The 22555-nt window shown below is 42.2% G+C and overlaps 1 protein-coding gene across 3 annotated transcripts in view; it reads right to left on the reverse strand.

Moving 5' to 3' along the window:
- The window catches only part of LOC139326282 (histone acetyltransferase KAT6B-like), a 99377-nt gene that overhangs the window by 33211 nt on the left and 43611 nt on the right, over window positions 1-22555 (reverse strand). For 2 of the 3 annotated variants that reach the window (XM_070956437.1, XM_070956438.1), the window contains exons 6-10: window positions 19210-20135; window positions 18249-18370; window positions 15679-15794; window positions 14551-14692; window positions 9501-9662 (exon numbers count right to left, since the gene is read on the reverse strand). In XM_070956437.1, the coding sequence (XP_070812538.1) occupies window positions 9501-9662; window positions 14551-14692; window positions 15679-15794; window positions 18249-18370; window positions 19210-20135 (1468 nt within the window). The remainder of the gene's footprint in view (window positions 1-9500; window positions 9663-14550; window positions 14693-15678; window positions 15795-18248; window positions 18371-19209; window positions 20136-22555) is intronic. The other variant, XM_070956440.1, reaches the window with a different exon arrangement.

Here is a 22555-nt window from a genome sequence, read left to right on the forward strand (position 1 = left end):
GACGAATCCGAAAGGAACTGTGCGATCAAATTAAAAAAAAAAGTGGGGGGGGGGGGGAGAAGATGGATATTTATCCTTCCCCATTTTCCCCCCATAGGAATTATGCAAAAGAGGTAACCCCCCCACCCCAAAGCATTCATTCATATAGGGTGGATCAAAGGCCACGTGTATCAAAACGACTGCTTTCCGTTTTTATTTCATCCGCCAACATTGCCTGGCACAACTGTTTATCTACAATAAAGTTATACTCTGGAATCTTAAGCATACCAGTTCTGTTTGGAACATCACCCAAGATCAGACAAAATAAAAATTCCTCCAAAAATGTCTCCTACAGAGACTGTAGGAAGCTAACCTCAAAGTAAGATCCTGGGACACTTTCTATGATTGGTCAGGGGTTCACATGTGTTGAGAGAGGCCTGTCTACAGGAGGGAACCTTCCATGGTGCTAAGACGCTTATCAGGGTTCCAAGTAACCCCCTCCAACGAAAGAAAACTCCAAGGCTTGAGTTTCCTCAAAGTTCTATTTTTTTTTTTTTTTAAATTTGATTTATATGCCGCCCTTCTCCGAAGACTCAGGGCGGCTTACAATGTGCTCAGCAATAGCCTTCATCCTTTTGTATATTTATACAAAGTCAGCTTATTGCCCCCACAAACTGGGTCCTCATTTCACCTACCTTAGAAAGGATGGAAGGCTGAGTCAACCTTGAGCCTTGGCGAGATTCGAACCCTGCAGTAATTGCAGGCAGCTGGTCTTAAGCAGCTTAATAACAGGGTGCCTCAAACCCTTGTACTACCAAGGCTCTTATTAGAGATGTCATATTGGTGCATCTAGGAAAACCCGAATCTGAAAGCTTCCAGGTTTTCCCCACTCAAAGGAAAGTCCAAGTCCCTGCCCAACACCCACAAGTCCATCACATGGTCCAATCCAAGCACTGTCCCAACTGGAGATGACTCCCAGTTCCAACCATTCAGGTGCAGGGCAAGATGTCCTTGACTCTCTGAGAAAGGAATGTTATTATGACTACATATCACCCTGGTTCCATACAATCTCCCCTCCCAGTTTCCCACAGTAGTAAATGTGGCAGGCCTGAAGGCCCAATGCAAAAGATGGCTTCCACCACTGTCCTTACCATGTGATTGAAGTCAGGATGAAGAAAGGTTGGTTCAAGGGAATATCTTACTAGTAAATCAAAACCATGAAGTTTGCCACCTGGAGTCTTCTAGAATCAGGAAGGGGAGGGGAATGTTTGTGTCACTGTGGCGGGTGGGAAGTTTACCTCCCCCCACATACATATTTTTAAGGAGATCAGTGAGTGTGGGATAGGAGGAAAACCAGGAAAGCAAAATGGAGCTTATGAGATGACCGGCTACATCCATGGTCCTTCGGAAATAGGAGTGGACAACCTCTCCGGCTGCAGATGGGTCCCAGCACCCTATTTGCAGCTCCTGAGATGCCATCCATGAAATTTGGTGGCAAAACCTCTGAATGTTGGGAATTATGCCTCTCAGAGTAAACTACAAAAAGAAAGAGGGGGTGGGTGGGACTCCAAAGCCTTCATTCCCTCTCTCCATCCACCCACAGGATGACAGCAGAGCCATCTTCATCACTCCCTCCTTTGATGACAATCTACAACCTACCAACCAGCCACTCAGGAAAAAAAAAAAAGAATTGTAGTCCTCCATCCAGGAAAGCTGTCAATCATGCCCAATTTAGTATAATTTACTATCTTTTCTTACGCAAAAGGAATCAATAGAACGAACTCACAACTGTGCCCGATATAAATTTGTACTTAGGCAGGCCTGGTCCTCTTCTGGCACAGTTGGCTATCTATCTACAATGGCTATCTATTTCCATCTGCAATTTTATGAATTCGGTGTCTAAAGGAAATCTGCAAGCCACTTAGCATAATTACTTTCAGAGATCTACGTAGCTCTGATCCTCTTAAGAACTTTGTTCACATCGTTCGCTGAATGAATTGGCTCACGATTCCTTCTTCTGCCAAGAGGACAGAGCCTAACAAAATGTATTTTTTGGCGTTGTCCTGAATGAGGCCCTTAGTGAAATCTGACTCATGTAGCATTTCACATTTAAGCAACATTCCTGACACTTACATGTTTTCCTGCAATATTTTTTATACCTGCAATATTTGGAGCAAGTGTTCCAAAACACCAATGTTTTTATGTTCAAAATAAAAAAAAAGTGAACAAAGAAACAAAAATAATGAGGAAATCTAAACAATGTCAACAAGGTTTTCTAATTGGCCCATTGATCAAAATAACCAAGATGGCAGGCAGAAAAGCCATCCTGATTTTTTTTTACACACACACACATACACACACACACACATCAGCATTTGCCTAGTGTGCATAACTGCTAGCTCATATGTCTGCTCTTCCTCATCAATGGGAAATAGCCCATTATTTCTACAAAGTGAGGAATTTTGAGTGAGCGAGTTAACTTGAGGTAAATGGCTGGCTGGTGCTCATTACAGGGCATGTTGTTGTTTTAATTGAACAATGACAGCAGTAAGACAGAAATTGGCTCTTGGGGAAATAGACCAAGATTGCTCTAAAGCAGGGGTCTCCAACCTTGGCAACTTTACGACTTGTGGACTTCAACTCCCAGAATTCCTCAGCCAGCATGCGCTGGCTGAGGAATTCTGGGAATTGAAGTCCACAAGTCGTAAAGTTGCCAAGGTTGGAGACCCCTGCTCTAAAGGAAAGCATGAAAGCTATTGGCTCCTACTTACAAACAAACAAATCTTGGTGAATACTTGAATGAAGGAAATCCCAGGGCTGCAGAGTAGAATTGGAAATCATAAAACTACCCACACAAGACCAAGCAGAGCCCTTCTGCATTGTCAACAAGAAAAGCTACCCGGAGTGGTTACTTGGAGTATAGCTGAGTTCAATTCAGAGGGAACTTTAATCTTTATATTATACTTGAGATCATTTTTTATTTCTACCCTCACCCACCCCCAATATCTTATCCATAAATGGACTTTCGCTTCTTTATTGTTAGATATCTTTAACTCTAGAGATAGAGAGAGAGAGAGAGAGAGAGAGAGAGAGAGAGAGAGAGAGAGAGAGAGAGAGAGAGAGAGAGAGAGGGGATAGATATAGATAGATGATGGATGGATGGATGGATAGATGAGTGGAAGAATAGGAAGAGATAGAAAGAAAGGGAGGATAGATGGATGATAGATAGATGGATGGATGGATGGGAGAGAGAGAGAGAGAGAGAGAGAGAGTCAGTCATCAACTTACGACCACAATTGAGCCCAATATTTCTGTTGTTGAAGTCCACAAGTCTTGTTAAGTGAATTTTGCCCCATTTTACGACCTTTCAAGCCACAGTTATTAAGTGAACCACTGCAGTTATTAAGTTAGTAATGGGAATGCTGCAATGGTCGTAAGTGTGAAAAATGGTCATAACTCACATTTTCCAGTGCCGTTCTAATTGTGAAGTCACTAAATGAACTGTTGTAAATCGATGATTCCTTGTGTATGTAGATCTATATCAGGGGTCCCCAAACTTGGCAGCTTTAAGACTCATGGATTTCAACTCCCAGAATTCTCCAGCCAGCAGAGCTGGGTGGGAGTTGAAGTCTTACAGCTGCCAAGTTTGAAGACCTCTGATATATAAAATGCAAATAAAATACTCAGAATCAGTAAAACAAAATGGTCATCAGACTCTCAAATTTTAAAAGGAATGAAAAGAGTAAGGAAATAAATTAATTAATGTAAATGATGGAACAAAAGTGCCCAGAAGATCTATCTGGTGTACTCCGAAGCAGACAAAATGCAAATCAGAAACCCCTTGAATAAACTGTTGTGAATAGATAACAAGCAAACTATATTTCATTAAGATTTGCTCAGGGTTTTTTTTTTTTTAATCAGACGTTAAGAATCTATTTATTCTAGTGAACAGATGGTCCTTCTGTCAGACTTCTAACAATTGGGAAAAGAAGCTGGAACCAGCCAAGCAAAAGAAGAGGGGATGAATTTGGAATGCAGAACATCCAGCATTTCTCCATATGTGGACTTTCAGCTCCCAGAATTCCTCAGCCAGCATGCTGGCTGAGGAATTCTGGGAGCTGAAGTCCACACATCTTTACAGTTGTTGGAGTTGAGAAATGCAGAAAAAGCAAAGAAGACATTCAGTAACTTCTGGTCTGTGCCTTTTTTTGTTTTATGCTGTTTCATTCATGTGTGAAGAATAATGTATGAATGTATTTTTACAATGACTATGATAACGATCCATCAATACAGTATGTACACTGAGCGCTTATGCACAGGAGACAAATTCCTTGTGTGTCTAATCACCCTTGGCCAGTAAATAATTCTAATTCTAATTCTAATGCAGGGCTGCAGAACTCAGTCCCAAAGCAATGGCACGGGGAAACTCCAAAGAGATTCTAATGCGTTTGGGTGATCCTACTCAGGACTCAGAAAGTTGTGCAAAATTGGGCGGGTGATGGGTTTTGGAAGAAAGAGAAGTGGCCCACACACCATTTTTGTTTCTGAGATGATGATGTTCGTCCATCGTGTTCAAAGAGGATCTTGACATCTAGCAGGTTGTGGACTGTCCACAGTGTGTCCACAGGTGGCTGGTAAGGCCTTTACGGGCACGGACTGTTCTGCCACATGTCGGGCAGACGTGTGTGGGCACGTGTGTGGGCACCACTGCTGCAGCATTTGCAGTTGGGCTTTCAGAGTGGCTGGTGCATCATCTCAGAGATGAACCACTCAATGGAAGACAGGAAAAGAACACCTTACTAAATCTCCTATGTTGAAACGAAACGCATGTTTTGGAATTGCAGCTGCTCGTCACCTCATGTAGGCCAGCCAGGAGGACAATTATAGCCATGGGTAGGCTAAATTCCCAATCCCATATTTTGAGGGAGGAGTTCATTTTTGGCCTAGTGCAGGGGTCTCCAAAATTGGCAATTTACAGACTTTAACTCCCAGTGTGTCTGGCTGAGGAATTCTGGGAATTGAAATCCACAAATCATGAAGTTGCCAAGGTTGGAGCTTCTTGGCTCCAGCTCTTCCGCTATCTTGCTTATCAGTATCTTCCCCCCAATTCTGGACAGCAATAACAATAGCCCTTAGGCTTATATACCGCTTTACAGTGCTCTACAGCTCCTCTAAGCAGTTTAGAGTCAGCATGTTGCCCCAACTATCTGGGTCCTCATTTTACCCACCTCAGAAGGATAGAAGGCTGAGTCAACTTTGAGCCGGGTGAGATTGGAACTGCCAAATTGCAGACAGCTGGCAGGCAGCAGAAGTAGCCTGCAATACTGCATTCTAACCACTGTGCCACCGCGGGCTCTTAATCTTAGTAAATCAAATGGATACACTCCTAAACCAAGCACTGGGCTGTAGTTTTCTAATACTTCTTTTTCAAGCAAATCTTGAGAGTCTATCTGGAGGCCCAGAGGCATTTATGTAAATAAAAATGGTTAGAGAAGTATGCCAGCTTCTAGTTTTCAATTGAAATACTATTAAAAAAGAAGAAGAAGAAGAAGAAGAATGCCAGGCGATGCTTTGAATACTAAGAACAACATCTGAAGGCAGATTGGTGCCACAGGCACTTTTACCTACCCATAGTGCCATTTTTTTCCCATTCCAATGTAATTTTTTTCAGTGCATATTGGAACACTGTCACAGCTTCCTCCTGCGATGGACATCTTTCATGAGAAATTGCGGCAGGGGGTTTTCACACATAACTCAGGAAAAAGGAGCCTTCTGCGTAATTTAAAAACCCACTCTTTAATTTGCGCCCTTATCATTTATTATCAGTTCATTATTAATTTGCACCATTATTACTATGAGTATTTCCGTTTGTCTTTATTAACAAATACAGTACGATAGAACTCAAGAATTTTCACTGAAAGAGGAAAAACTGATGTGCACATATTGAAACGTAATCAAAGGGAGTGATCGTGTGTCAGCTATCCCACACTTCATGTGGAAAGCAAACATAAAAACATTGGGAGAGAATGCCATCACTGCCAGGTTATATTCCCATTTCAAAAAGAAGAATTTTAAGAAACGGACCAAGTTAAGACCAGATACGAAGCTAAATTGAGTCGAGTTCCACAAAGCCAGAAAAATGGCACCTGCGGCCAGGGTCTTAATAGGTTCGTCCTACAATGAGGAACAATTACGTACAATGTCATTCATCTGTGCTTACTTACAACTTACCCTTCATATAAGCCACATTTTTCCCTCTCCTTTTAGGGGCAAATCCAGATGGAAGGTTGGAGTGCCTGGGACGAGCAGAGAAGCCTAAGATGCCCTGAATCCTATGGAGCTGTTGCTTAAATCAGTAGCCAACAAGATGGGTTAAACTGCCGAGACTCGTCCAGTGCAGAAGAGTTGAGACTCGTACTGCAGCTTTTGACGGGGCTACAATACGTAGCCTGACCTCTTAGCACCACCGTGAAGGTGTCCACAATGTCTCTGAATAGAGCTGGAAGGTCCAGCACCCTGCTCAAGCAGGAGATCCTATACCATTTCAGACAGGTGACTGTCCAGTCTTCAAAAACAAAACAAAAAAAATGAAATGAAAAAAGTCCAAGCAAGGTTTGAAATCATTCATTTCTTTGGAATATTTTCTTTCGGAATATTTTAATATTTTCTTTGGAAAATATTAAGAGGCACCAAGCTGCAGTGCATTTTAGATTGTGGGGATCAACACTGATTTTCAGCAAGAATGGCTGGTTTTATTACAGGTAGTCCTGGACTTAGGACCAAACTGAGACTGTTGAGCAAGGCAGTTGGTTAAGTGAGTTGCACCCCGTTTTATGATCTGTTTTGCCATGGTTGTTAAGTGAATCATAAAGGTAAGGTTCCCTTTGCACATATGTGCTAATTGTTCCCGACTCTAGGGGGAAGTGCTCATCTCCGTTTCAAAGCCGAAGAGCCAGCGCTGTCCGAAGACGTCTCTGTGGTCATGTGGCCGGCATGACTCAACGTCAAAGGCGCACGGAATGCTGTTACCTTCCCACCAAAGGTGGTCCCTATTTTTCTACTTGCATTTTTTACGTGCTTTTGAACTGCTAGGTTGGCAGAAGCTGGGACAAGTAACAGGAGCTCACCCCGTTACGCAGCACTAGGGATTCGAACCGCTGAACTGCCGACCTTTCGATCGACATGCTCAGCGCCTTAGCCACTGAGCCACCGCGTCCCCTAAGTGAATCTTTAAATTGTTAAATGAACAGGAGTGGCAGTTGGGTAAATCCTGCTTCCCCCATTGACTTTGCTTGCCAGAAGACAACTGAGGAAGGTCTCAAATGGTGGCCACATGACCCTGGGACACTGCGATGTTTACATGCCAGCTACCAGGTGCCCAATTTTTGATCGCGTGACCATGGAGATGGTGTGACAGTTGTAAAGTGCGAGGACCAGTTGCAAGTCACTTTTTTCAGTGCTGCTGTAGCTTTTGAGCGGTCACTAAATGAATAGTCGTAAGTCAAGGACTACCTGTATTTATGTTTCTGTACCTTTGTACACCAACAGCTGGTCCTCTCTTGAAGTCCCCTCGTTATATCTGGGACTTGATAGAAAATAGCACATAAAAATTTTATGTTCAACCACCTTGGTCCAAGTGTCTTTTCTGCTATTGAGAAGACACCATTTTGGACAAAGTATCATGCCCTCATCATTTTTGTAACATTCAGCCTGTTTTATTCTCACCGAGCATCTCCTGCTAAGCAACTGCTGATATCTTTCAGCCTCACTGCCGGCGGGAATCTCATATTGTGACGACTTATTCCTTATTTTTAGCACTTCTCGGTTCAGAACTCCTTGAAATTTACATAATTCCAGTCTTTTGCTATTCTGCCACGTAAACATGTATCTCTTTGTACTATTCTATAAAACACCCTGGAATGTATTCAGGTAGAGCAAGGGAACGCAAACACTTCATGAAATTTAAAAAGAAAAAAGAAATAATCTTTGACAGGGGAGTCCGTATGGGAAGAGACCAAAGAAGTCAAGAAGCGCCAGTTCTTGTGCCATCGAAGTCCCATCCTTTTCTACGTACTTCAATCACACCGTCACGGCTGACACCTTGACTTTTTGGGCCCTGCCCCTGTGGTCACTCCTGGCCAATCAGCAAACAGATGAAGACGAGTGCTAGAAGATAACTCCCTCCCTCTGTTTAACCCATCCTGCTAACTACAAATCTAAGCAACAAACAGCTATGGATCAACTCACAGCAGGACTCCTTTAGCAATAGAGTAAGGCTCAGACACTTCGTAAGGCAATGCCGGACCAGGGATAATCTGGGGCAACTTTGCTGGTCCCACACACTGCATCCTCTTCATCTGAGCCTGAAAAGAAAGAAGAACATGGGTGGGAGGCTGGAAAAGGGAGGCGTAAATAGCCAAGACGGTGGCAAAAATATTGTTTCGGATCATGGGTCCATAGCAGTTCTTGGGTTTTGGGGAGCTAGACTTCACAAAACGTAGCCTTAAGTCTGGTCTGAGGTTCTAGGATTGCGAAACCCAGTTACTTTTATTTTTTTAAAAAAATAATTTTATCCCACTTCTTCCAGGTAACTAATGAGGGAAGTACAGATCGAACATACTATATGCAAGTGACAAATTATATGAAATAGGCAACTCAATAAAGTAAGGGAGAGTTAAATGGCTGAAGGCAGCACCTTCTCTGAACAAACATTATTACCGTATTTTTCGGAGTATAAGATGCACCAGAGTATAAGACGCACCTACCTTTTTTGGTGAGGAAAAGAAGAAAAAGAAATCTCCCTCTGCCTCTGAGCAATTTTGCCTCTTTGCAGCGAACAGCCAACAGCCTGCTTTACTTTCATTTTTGTTTTCAGCATAGCTTGATTAGCACAAGGAAAAAAAAAATCTACTCCCAGCAATTTACCTCTTTGCAGCAAGCAGCAGAGCCCTGAGCAAAACAGCTGAGAGCAAATCAGCTGAGAGTCGGGACGCTGATCCAATCAACTTATTGCTTAAAGCATTGTAAGCCGCCCTGAGTCTCCGGAGAAGGGCGGCATATAAATCAAATAAAAAAAAAAAAAAAAAAAACTTGTGCTAATTACGTTGTGCTGAAGCTGAAAGAAGCTGTTTTTTCTTGCTGTTTGCTTGCAAGGAGGTAACTGCTGGGAGGCAGAGGCCAAAGGGTGGGGGCCAGTGGGTGGGCGGAGCTACATTCAGTGTATAAGACGCACCTAAATTTTCACCCCCTTTTGGGGGGGGGGGAAAGGTGTGTCTTATACTCCGAAAAATACGGTATACTGTCAGATTTTGCTTCAAACATGGGCGATTTAAGGGATCTGTGTGCCCTGTATTTTTGACCTGAATCCAATGTCTTTCAGAACACTTTTTTAAAAGGATAACGGCATCATTATTTTCAAACAGGAAAAAAAATGTGTCCCTTCCCATTTGAAATGCCATTTCCTAACAAACATTCTGCATAAAAGGCAAGACACTCTGGTAATGGTAAGATCAAACGTTTACCTTCGAGAAGTATCCAACTAAGTGGCACCCTTTCTCATCATTCTTGGTGAGAACATAGAAAAGGAATGGCTCAACATCATAGTATAAGGTTTTGTGGTCAAGAAAGAGCTTTGCTAACAAGCAAAGGTTTTGGCAATAAATCTTGCTGATATTCCCATCAACCTACGGAGGAAAGAATTTTCACATCAGTTATCTTAGCATAGCAGCAGCTCAATGCAACTCTACAAGGAAATATCCGTGCCATTCCTCCGATGAAATGTACACAAGGTAATCCAAATTTAGCTTCTTCTTTTTTTGTTGTTCATTTTCTCTAATTGGACATCAACTCCGAGGGCACATTATTTAAGATATGTTAAGCTTTAATAAGCTTAACAGCCTTAAGTACAACATAGCATTACTCTCTCTTTCTGTACCGTTACATCTGCAAATAAGAATCTAATTTGGCACGTTTTAGAGTGGCTTTCAGATAGAATTCAAGATGATAAGATTACATGATGAAAGGTTTCCACGTTCAATACAATGACAGCTCCATACTCGTTCAGCAAGATTGAATTTGTTTTGGGGTTTGGTTATTTTATTTATTTATTTTTGGGGCCTTCAAGTCAGTTTTGATTCTTAGCGACTGTCTGGACATATCCCTGCAGTTTCCTTGGCAAGATTTTGGAAGTGATTTGTCATTGCCTGATTCCTAGGGCTGAGAGAGAGTGACTGGCCCAGGGTAAACTTGCTGGGAACTCATGGTCTTCCAGTTTCTAGCCTGATGCCTTAATTATTATACTAAATTGGGTCTCTGATTGAAATTTACTTGATCCTAAATACATTCTTATATCTCTTTTAAGAATTAGGAAATTCTTCTGTCATTTTTGTATTAATTTTTGCCCTCTTGTATATTAATAGCTTATATTTTGGCCACTGACCAGTAAGCCATAAAGATTTACATATATTCCAGGTAAGAATACAAAAAAATGTTTCTATAAAATATATCAAAGTATTATTAGTATGACAATAGGGGAAAATGCATTAATAGAAACAGAAGCTAAAATACATGTGGGTATTATGAACAAACAAACAAAAACCCGGTCAATTAACTTGAATAAAATAAGGTAGCTATAAAACGCCTGAAATACTCGGCAACTAAAAATTGTTTTAAGACTGTTTTTTTAATATACTACTACAATTTTAAAACCAAAGCGTTAGAGTACTGTTATAAATATACTGTCAGGTACCTTCACAATATTTTCCCCATCTAAAATTATTTATTTATTTATTTATTTATTTATTTATTTATTTATTTGTTTGTTTGTTTGTTTGTTTGTTCGATTTATATGCCACCCTTCTCCGGAGACTCAGGGCGGCTTACAATGCATTAAGCAATAGCCTTCATACTTTTGTATATACCTGCTTAGTAGGGCTTTTGCCCCCCCCCCCAAGCGGTGTTCTTTTTTATACAAAGTCAGCTTATTGCCCCCACAAACCGGGTCCTCATTTTATCTACCTCGGAAGGATGGAAGGCTGAGTCAACCTTGAGCCTGGTGAGATTTGAACTCACAGTAATTGCAGGCAACTGGCAGCTAAGTGCTACTTTAACAGCAGTAAATTAAATTAAATTTAAATTAATTCTTCTTCCTTTCTTACCTATCAAAACAAATATTATATCTGATACAGTTAACTATCTGGACAACCGTATTCTGCCTTTCTGGTCTAAAAAGACACAAAGCTGCTATGAATTAAAGTCAATACAAAGTCACAACTCCAAATACATAAATTAATGCGGGAAGTAGCAAACTGTAGTATCTAAAATCTTGCAGGCTGTAAATGAGCCACTAATATTTCTAAGGAATCACACAGCTCTTCTGATTCATTTCACTTGCCCCTTTGCCCTAACCTCTAGAGCCCTTTATAAATCATCAGCTCAAAACTCTGAATATATAAAATACGTAGCAGGATCCTGAGGTGGAGATGAGTTACTATGAACAGGTCATTCTTCAAATATAATCAACTGGGGTAAGAATTTAAAGGCCACTTTCTAAGGACAGCCACCAGATGCAGACCTATGCAGTGAAGTCTTTAGAACACTGGTGGCGAATCTTTTACTCACCGAGTGCCAAACAGATACGCGCTTCATGCACTTGCTAACAACGCTAATGTGCAGTTCCTCCCCGTGCGCTGTGCACCATCTGCGCATGCGCATGGCTTGTGCGCACACAACCACACCATCTGTGCATGCGCTCAGCTTTTGCGCGGCTCCCCTGTGCGCTGCAAACCCAATTGCACCATCTGCACATGCGTGCAGGTTTCGCATGGCCCCCCGTGTGCTGCGCATGCAATTGCACCATCTACACATGGTTTTCACACACATAATGCATGTGCGTGAACTCTGTCTGCGCAGGCATGCACTGCGCGCGAATACTCTCACGCGCATGCGCAAATGCACGTACGTGCGCAGGAGAGCTCTGAAGATCAGGTGGGTCCCCTGAATTGCACACATGCGCACTGGAGCCAGCTGGGGCGGGTGCGCATGCGCAGCTGAGTTGGGTGACAGCTTGTGTGCCCGGAAAGATGGCTTTGTGTGCCACCTCGGGCACATGTGCCATAGATTTGCCACCACGACTTTAGGAAGTCTCTAGCAAAACCTTCGTTCCCATAACTAGTTCAAATAAATCCCTACACAGAGAACTCTAGGTAGTCCTCGACTTACGACCATAATTGGGCCCAAACTTTCTGTTGCTAAGTGAGTTTTGCCCCCATTTTACAACTTTTCCTGCCACAGTTGTTAAGTGAACCACTGCAGTTGATCAGTTAGTACCACGGTTGTTCAGCGAATCCGGCTTCCTGCTTGACTTTGCTTGTCAGACGGTCGCAAAAAGGGGATCCCATGACCTTGGGATACAGTAATGGTCATAAATATGAACCAGTCGCCAAGCGTCTGAATTTTGATCACGTGATCTTGGGGAGGCAGCAAAGGTCGTAAGTGTGCAAAATGGTCGTAAGTCGCTTTTTTCCCAGTGCCGTTGTGACTTTGAATGGTCACTAACTGAACTGTTGTAAGTCAAGGACTGCCTGTACTTAACTTTTGTTTTATTCTAATTTATTTGGCAGTTTGTCCCTAGAAAGACCGAGCCAGGCTTGGACAGGGACAATGGCATGGTACCTCCAAATCTCCTCCCTTGGGGCCCGCATCCAATATTAAAACAGAAATGACATAGGATTGAATAACAACTGCCCGTTCTTTCTTCCCACTTCCTAAAATTTCACCCCAAAAACATTGTAAGGCCAACACAGTAAATGGGGATCTAGAATATGTAAGATTATATCACTGTCTTTCTCACTGTGCAACATAAGTTAAGTTACAATCATTCACAGAACAGCAGTGGTGTTTTTTCTAATGCAGAGACATGGGGTAAACTTCCTATTATAAAACACAGAGTTTTTGCAAAGGGCTAAATGCGTATTAATTATGCATTTCAAACGCCAGGTTTCTAGCTTAATTACCTCAGGAAATAAGAAGACGAGATAAAGCTTTAGCTCCACTTTTTTTGAGACTTAATTTTCCATTTCCGTTAGTTAAACTGTCAAAGCAACATGCATGACTTTCAGACCTGAGAAATTGTCTAAGAAATTCCCAAAAATACTTACGCTTTGAATACTGTTTAGCAAACACATCAGGATGTAAATAAGCTGAACTTGTGTTTAAATTTAAATTTATTGAGATAACTTTTATATGAACCTACTCCTTCAGGATTTAAAACTATTCATTATATGTGCAACACATGAATTTTGTGTTGTTGCGATGAAATCAAGATATAATTGGTTAACGACATATCTATCTTAACTAATGAATTGTAAGGGACATATAGCTTTTATTTTTATTTTATACCTACTGTTTTAGATTTTTCACCCAGGTAATAACACAGTCACAGAAGGGTTAATGTTATATTTTGTGATTTATTCTCCATTGCTGGTATATTATTATATTTATTTGCCACTGATTAAATAAGGATTATAGATTGATTGCATAAGGGCTTTAAAATCTACTTGAAATAAATTAAGGTTGCCCATTTCACTGGGAGGTAGGAAGCCAAACACCAGCTCATTTCCCCCCCCCATTGTTTTATTTCATTGAAAAATGACCCCATCAATTGTACAAAGGATGCCAATGATATGTGTAGGCTGATGCCAGTCTAAACAATGACCTTTACGTTCATTGTCAATCCATTTCTCAACAGGGGATAAGTTATTTATAAATAATCAATGAACACCATTCATATTAATGAACTAATCTGGAAGCCAAGAAAGGAACTAGGAAACCATAACAGCAGCAAAAGTCTTTCGGCTGGAAACAGTCAATGTGAAGTAGACTGAAGATTTGGAAAGATTAAGAATTATATGTCGCTGTACAATAAACCTATTAGGATAGACCCGTAATGGCTCACCTATGGCACACGTGCCACAGGTGGCGCACAGAGCCCTCCCTGCGGGTACGCCATCCCAGCAAGGCTCCACCACGCATGTGTGTGCCTCCCGCCGGCCAACTAGTCTTCGGGACTCTGCCGCGCATGCGTGGGGGCCGGGTCGCATGGGGGACACACACGTGCATGCACGAGGGCGGGGCACATGGACGGGGGATGCTTGCATTGCATTTTGGGAGTTCGCACGTGTGTGTGCGCAAGGCCCCCCTGTGCCCCGTTTTGGGCCTGGAAGGCCTCCTGCACCAACCTGGAAGCCAAAACGGGGCGCAGGGGGGGCAGCGCGAGGCCCCTCTGTGCCCCGTTTTGGGCCTGGAAAGCCTCCTGCACCAACCTGGAAGCCAAAAATGGGTGAGGGGGGGAAGGGCATATGCGTGGGGGATGCTCGCATTGCATTTTGTGGTTTCGGGCACGCGCATTCACACATGCACATGCGCGCTTGGGGCACTCGGCACCAAAAAGGTTAACCATCACTGGGATAGACTCTAATAATCCGAGGAAAACACAGCTCAAAAATATTGCATAGGTATCTATAATCTTCAGCCACCCACAGTACTTACTGAGGACTATGGAATATCACCTACCTCAAACACGGAAAGGTCCTTCCTCCTGTAGATCTCATTGGCTGGAGGATGGAACCAGCCACACTTCTTCCCATGCCTTAGCAAGATATTTTTACTTTTCATGTATTTAAGACAGAATTCACACAAGAAAAGCTTTGATAGTCTGTTGAAGTTTAAAATCAGAGTATCAGTATGAAACGCTCTAAACAAATTATAAGTCACCTTTATTTCTTCCAGATGAATTAAAGAGGCAGGAAGAAAAGATTAAAACAGATATTCTGCCATGCCTGGAATAAAACGAGTTGCTTACATTGATAATAATCAAATACCCATTTAATAATATACAGCCCAAAGGAATGCTACAACTGCACAACTTCCTATAAATATTGTACTAGTTCAGTTGGAGCTAGTGGTGAAATCCTCCCCGGTTTGCAACTAGTTTGCTGCCCGTGCATGCATGCTGCATGCCAAATGCACGCTGTGCGCACATGCATGCATAGTATGTGCCAAACGCACACAGTGTGTGCATGCGCATTGCGTAACAAATACATGCTGCATGCGGAAAAAGGAGGCTTAAGAAGGTAAGTAGAACAGCAAGGGGGGGGAACAGCTGTGCCGCGCGATTTAGATTCGCTAGAAAGCAGGATTTCCTGTTTTCTAGCGAATATAAATCACGCGGCACAGCTGATTGTCGGAAATACAGGTTTGGATGAACCGGAAGCTTTTTTTTAATTACCGGTTCGCCGAAACCGGTGCGAACCGGTAGCATTTCACTCCTGGTTGGAGCCCATTGTCCCTACTGAACAAGTATCGGTGCATATTTTGTCAACCGATAGTAGCAGAACCATAATTTGATACCTATTGTTGGGGTTTTTTTTGGGGGGGGGGGTAGAATCAAGCTCATTTTAAAAAAATATTTCAATGACAATAAATGAGCTAGAAACAAACATATATGGTTTCGGGAGCAGAGTTTTATACTACAGAATTCAACTTTTACTTAGTTTTTGAATTTGAGGCGTCTTCTAAATGGTAGCAGCTATAATTGGCGCAATGGGATGGTATTGAACGCATCACTGTATGGATCACATTTTCTTTCCGTTCTCCGTAAATGCATATATGGCATTCCTATGTTTAGGGGCGTTCTCTTACCTTGCATATTCATGTGGATAAGGTGAGGAGTACCAAGTCTGGATCTCATATTTTCCAAATTCTATCACAGAAGGGTAACGTCCATTTACTTCTCCACCGTTTTTACAACCTATCTTCTATTAATGACAGTTTTTAAGAAAATGTATCAGTGTACAATAGCTATTCCTTTTCTCCCATAATAGTTCAATTTCAGACATTTTTCTCCCCAATGATTGTTTGCTACTAGGGGTTAGGAGATAACAGTAGTGGCCAAAATTGTGGAAACCTTTTGGGAAAAGTGTATTTTTGAGGTTTGATGGCTAATAACACCACTTTTTTTTTTTTTTGGAGTTTCAAGATAATCATATTCCACTGCTGGAATGGCCTGGGAATAGCCCAGACCTTAACCCAATTGAAAATTGATGGAGCCGACTCAAGAAACTTGTTAGTCAGAAGCGACCCAGCAATAAAACCCAGTTAATAGAAGCCATCATTCAATCTTGGTTTCACATGATAACAGCTGCAGAACTAAAAGACTTGGTTCACTCCATGGGAAGACGTTGTAAGGCTGTAATTCATACTAAAGGTTATCCAACTATTAACTGACATGGTAATAATTTGTATATCTCGTTTTTTCCATGGTGATAATTTTTGTATATCTCGTTTTTTCTATGTGTTTCATTTTTTTTTCTTTATACTGTAACTGCTATTCTAATAGCAAATCCTTCATTAAAGGTATTGCATTACATTCTTGATTCAATTATCTTGCCACTGACATATAATTTTATGGTACAACTCCAAAAAAAAAAAAAATGGTGTTATTATCTAGTTTTAGAAAACACACTTTTCCCAAAAGATTTCCACAATTTTGGCCACTACCGTACCTTGCTGCAGGTAGCAACTTAAAAATGGCAGTGGTCACTCCAATAGAAACATGAAATCTCCTTGGTATCCAAGGATTGAGAGTAAATGTTTAGTCCAGCCAAATAGCTTAAGTACAGCTATGGAAGAAGGCTACTTAGCCCTAGTACAGGTGATCCTCGACCTACGACCACAACTGAGTCCAAAATTTATGTTGCTAAGCAAGACAGTTGTTAAATGAGCTGTGTCCCATTTATGATCTTTTTTCGCCACAATTGTTAAACAGGTCACTGCCGTTGTGTGCAGTGAATCATGAAGGTGTTAAGCAAATTTGGCTTTCCAAATTGACTTTCCCTGTTGGAAGCCAGCTGGGAAGATAATAAAGGGCGATGACATGACCCTGGAACAGTCATGAGTTAGGACACTCGTCATAAATACGAGCCAGTTGCCAAGCGCCTAAATTTTGATCATGTGACCATGGGGAAACTACAACGGTCATAAGTGTGAGAAACAGTCATAAGTCACTTTTTCCAGAGCCGTTGTAACTTTGAACGGTCACTAAACGAATGGTTGTAAGTCAAGGACTACCTGCAAATAACTTTTTCTCTTTTAAAAGTATCTAAGCTTGTTCTAATTTTCGTACTCAAGGTCAGAGTTGGAAAAAGAAAACTGAACGGAAAATCAGACAATGCATAGGATAGGAGATCTTGATTAGAAACAATCAGGCTAATTTTAAGATGAGCGAACAAAAGTTGTTGTAGACAAAGCAACTACTAGAAACCAAGAGAAAAAACACTTAAAAATTCGGCATAGAGCATATCGGCCCAAAGAAGAGAATATTTCTTAGCTGGGGGACAAACTCATCGTCAATAAAATTCCCGTCAATGTTATATTACATAATTATATGTTTCAAGTTTACATTTATGAAATCAGAATGCAGAAGGTCAACAATAAAGAATAAAATTACATGGGGCTGCCCTTGAGGACCACTCGGAGGCTTCAGCCGATGCAAAATGCAGCCTCACGGGTTGTGATGGGAGAATCCCGATACTCCCATGTTACACCTCTCCTGCGCGGCTTGCATTGGTTACCGGTTGCCCTCCGGGTGAGATTCAAGGTGCTGGTGATGACCTATAAAGCCCTACATGGCTTAGGTCCAGGATATTTGGCGGACCACCTGCAGCCAGCAACGATATCCCATCGCCCGGTTCGCGCCCATAGAGAGGGCCTGCTCAGGGTGCCGTCGGCTAGACAGTGTCGGCTGGCAGCCCCCAGGGGTAGAGCCTTCTCTGTGGGTGCGCCCACCCTCTGGAATCAACTCCCCTTGGAGCTCCGATTAGCGCCTGACCTTCGCACCTTCCGCTGTGAATTAAAAACTTGGCTTTTCAAATCCCTCGACCTTGACTGATGGGGTTTTAAGGGTTAAATTTTAAATTTTAAATTTTTTAGATTTTAGATTTTATTTTGTATTGTGGCTTGTGTTTTTATTATTGTGATCCACCTTGAGTCCATTGGGAGATAGGGCGGCATATAAGCCAAATAAAATAAATAAATAAATAAAATTAACCACTTCTAAGACATTTTAAAAATCATGTTTTTAAAAACCAGGTTGAAATTTAACCAATGTTAAATTTCAAGGAGAATCAAACAATTAAATGAAATGAAATACAATTAAAATTACTACTACTGTTTACTAGGACGTTGTGCCTGCCACCTGCCCTCCTGCTTACCTCCATTGCCAGTTCCTGGGCCTGTTTAAACATGTTCAAATCTTCTTCTGTGACAAAGTTCTTGCTTCCCACCACAAACAGGTCTGAATTTTCTTGTTTGATGCTTATTTTGATTTCTGTACCTGTTGTTTAAAATCAGCAGAGAATTTCTTCACCAACATGAGGGCAAAAAGTGCATTAAACTAACAAAATGGAAATCCTGTTTCTCTTCCTGGACAGTTCCTGCTTTCAAACCCTTGAATTCTCTACTGAGATAATACATCTATCAATTTTAAGTACCTTGACAATTAAAAAAAAAAAAAAACTCTGGGCAGATTATTTAAAAGATGCTGCCAAGGTCTTTTGTTACATCTGTTAGAATGCTTATTACACCTTTCATGCGTCTTACTCCTGTGAAATTCTAAATATAAAAACGCATCACATAGTTTGCATTAACCTAATCTTAAAAAGAATATCAAAAGTAGATTAGAAATAGAGGAATTCAGGGGGATTTTTTTCCCTCATGTTTTTAAACAAACCAAACAAACAGAAGGAATAAATTTCACAATCGTACAGATTCAGCCTTGTGTAGCAGGGTGTATGTTTTTCATGGGGAAAAAAAAAAAGCAATGGAGGAGAGAGGAAGATGAAATGCCGAAATGGGGATCCTAACAGGACCGTAAGCACAGAAAGGGCATCGAACGCGATGAAGCGGCTACCGATAATGCAGCCAGAAAAAAGTGCCAGCAAGACCATGAAGAGATGAGACCGTGAAAGCCACAGCAGACACAGGACGGACAAACGAGATGAGATAAACATTAGTTGAGAAAGCGCTTTGGCAGGGTTAGTCAGCGTTAGTTACAAGGTCAATGCTCATTGCTTCGATATCAGAGTGAAGTAAGAACAAACCTAGGTGAGAAAATAAGAATTTGGGATCTGATAGGGATGCAGGTTTAATTGGGCACTTGGACCTGTTGCTTACCATCATCCTGATCAGGCTTAATCCTTCCGTCTGCCAAGCTCCCCTTCCCTGGTGAGGGGGTCCCCATCTGAGGGGTCACTTTATACCTTAATCTGCCTAGAACCACGTGCTTTTTAAGGAAGGTTGTCTGCTTGAAGCCAGCAATTGCTTTGAAAGCATGTCCTCTAGACACAGCCCACCCAGCGGTGGTGGTGGGAGGAGAAACCAACCTATCGCTAATCTCTTCCTTTCCACAGAAAGCAGGATTAGGCTCGGGCGCGGGCGAGCGTGCTGCTTTACGATGCCAACGCTTGGGAGGGGCATAACATGGCTGCCCCTTTGGGCGCGACTGTCCCTGAGCAGCGTAAATATGAGAAAGTCCATCAAAAAGCTGGCTGTGATTAGGAAGGCCGCTAAAGGAGAGCGCGCTCGGCTGACCGGAGGAACTCTGGGGAGAACCAGAAGAGATGGAAGTGCCGGGTTTTTGTGAACCGGGGCTCTGACCAGAGACGGGGGCCGGGGGCGGAAGTGAAGAAGGTTTTAGCTTTTGTGTGGTACCTGTAGCCAACACATGAGAAGTACAGGAGGGTTTCTGAGAGGCCATTTTCCTTGGACGATAATGCTTTGAAAAGTCAATTATTTCACCTCGTGATCTGCGACCATCGGGTGATGGTGTGAAAAACTTAGTGAGGCCATCAATGAGCCCCTGGGTTTTCTTGTTAACGTTAAGTGTAGCGGCAGGTATGTAGGTGGAGGTGATGGTGGTGATTTTGGTGGCGGTGGCACCAGGCCAGGTGAGGTCTGTAACAGCCAATCTGCTGCTTGAATCCTTCACAGATGCAGCATGACCAGATGAAGGTGTGGTACAGACTTTAGTCTTTTGACCCCTACCAGGTGACCCCCTTCCTGGGAATGCATTCTTGGATCCTTCCGCACTGGGAACAGACCTAGCAAAGAAAAGTGAAGGAAAAGGAGAACGGTCAGAGCAGAGAACCAACACACCGTACCTGGGGTGTCCAGAGAATCAACTGTTCTGACCCAGCCTTTGCAAGCAATGAGAAACCGCTTACTCACAAGTAAAACAACTCCCTTTTTAAAACATACCGGGAACAGTCTTTATGCACGTTGGATAGACAGAACCAAAAATAATTAGTCACAAATGAGAGTCCCCCTTCTGAAACAAGGCACGAAAAGTCTCTGTTCACATGAGTACTCAAGATAAAAAAAGTCCTTTTCAGTGATTGAGCCAAGCATAAACAGTCCCTGTTCACACTGGCTGAGGCAAATTCACTACCTATTATTTCCTAGCAGGAGACCCAGTTGGCACCTCAAATATAGAGCAATTAGTCTCAACAAACCAAGGTCTAGCAGAGGAATCCAAGTTGATTGATGTACCCTGGAAAATAAATGGCTGTCTGCGACAACAGGCCACTCCCAAACCCCTACTATTTATTTCTCAGCCAGGGGGAGAGGCTGGCTAGCATCTACGACTTCTTTTCCCTGAGAGCCGGCTTATTGCTTTCCGTTGCTCTCCTCTCCTCTTTACCCATATGCGCATTTGGGATGGGCCCCATCTGTTCCTCTCCCTCCTTCCGCTCAAGTCTCGAAGGCAGCTGCCTCTCCACCTGGGGATGGACAGAAGGCCCCGGCTCTGCATCTGCCTCGGATTCTGCTTCCTCATCAGAGCCTTCCAATGGCTCCGAAGTCAACCTAGGCTCCCCGTCACCCTCCTCCTCGTCTGACTCTGCTGCTAACTCTGCTGCCAGAAGCCGATGGGCCACAACATCAACCTGTTTTCCTCACAACAACAAAGCAGGCCTAGGTTATAAGCTCACTCCTTTTGGGTGTTCACAGCGGACCCACTTAAGGGGAGCAGCTGGCACTGCCAGAGCACAGGTAGTCCTCGAATTAATAACCATTCATTTAGTGACCATTCGAAGTTACAACAGCACTGTAAAAAGTGACTTGAGACCGTTTCTCACACTTAATGACTGTTGCAGCTTCTTCACAGTCACATGATCAAAATTTGGATGCTTGGCAGTTGGCGTGTATTTATCACAGTCGCCGTGTCCCGGGGTCATGCGATCCCGTTTTGCGATCTTCTGACAAGCGAAGTCAACAAGGAAAGCCGGATATCCTTAAGATCGTGTTACTAACTTAACAACTGCAGTGATTCGCTTACAAACTGTAGAAGAAAGATTATAAAATGGGGCAAAACTCACTTAACAACTGCCTTGCTTACCAACAGCAAGTTTGGGCTCAGTTGTGGTTGTAAGGCGAGGACTACTTGTACAATACAGTTTTCATAGTTCTACGGGTGCCACCTGCATGTAGACTTAAATCATGCACTTCAGTGTTTTTCAACGTTGGCAACTTTAAGCTTTGCTGGCTGAGGAATTCTGGGAGTTGAAGTCCATCCATCTTAAAGTTGCCATGGTTGAGAAAAACTGAGGTACTTTATTTACATACTCTGTTTCAATAAATGTCCTGGTAAAACCTTATTAAGATAGTTCCTGTTCTATTTCAGAACAGGAACCTTCACAGTATTGTAGACGAAGCTAATTTTATTTTTAAAACTGCTTGATTTTTATTTATTCTGATGATGATAATATGTTAATAAATCTCAATCTTGGAAGGAAATATTGTTAGCCACATCAGTTTTTTTGAATGAAATAGAAAATGCAAGGATTGTGAAGCATTCTGTATATTAAGGGTGTTGTAAAACTACAAAGAAATATAACACACTTTTACTAAGCGTAAATTGAGACCCACTCGCACAAACACAAGAGCTCTTCCCTTCCCATATTTTCTACTGCTTCTTAAAAACAGTTAAGCGCTTTCCCAGAATTGGCATTAATCGTAGTTAATTGCATTAAATTCAGACTACACTTTAACATCAACTGTACCCCTCCAATGGAGGTTTCTGAAACAGTCCTAGAGTTGCACCCGAGCAGAGGTGGGCGTCACATACTGTAACAAGCGGTTCTCCTGAACCGATCCGAACCGGCAGCAGCCCACCTCTGCACCCGAGCCATTTCATAGCAACAAAACTAATAAGAAACAATTTAAAAAGTGATTAAAAGGTCCAACACCTAATATTTTGCAGAGAAGAGAAACTTCCCTGGGAAAAAAAAAGAAACACCCTGCCTTGTCTGCTATAGCCGTTTAAGAAAAAAGCTGAGTGCATTGATTTTCAGCCAGTCCCATGAAACCTTAGATAGCCAGAAGTCAGTTCTTCTTAACAGAGTGACAGTATGTTCTCTAATAAATTCTGCACAGATGTCAAACCGACGTGACAAGAAGTCAATCGGTTCCAGTAAACCATCTTCTTTTCCTTGAAAAAGGTCACAGTGTATATTGCCAGATT

The sequence above is a fragment of the Pituophis catenifer genome, unplaced genomic scaffold (genome assembly GCF_029215685.1).
Source record: "Pituophis catenifer annectens isolate HBS135680 unplaced genomic scaffold, rPitCat1.0.hap2 SCAF_29, whole genome shotgun sequence".
Classification (NCBI taxonomy): Eukaryota; Metazoa; Chordata; class Lepidosauria; order Squamata; family Colubridae; genus Pituophis; species Pituophis catenifer.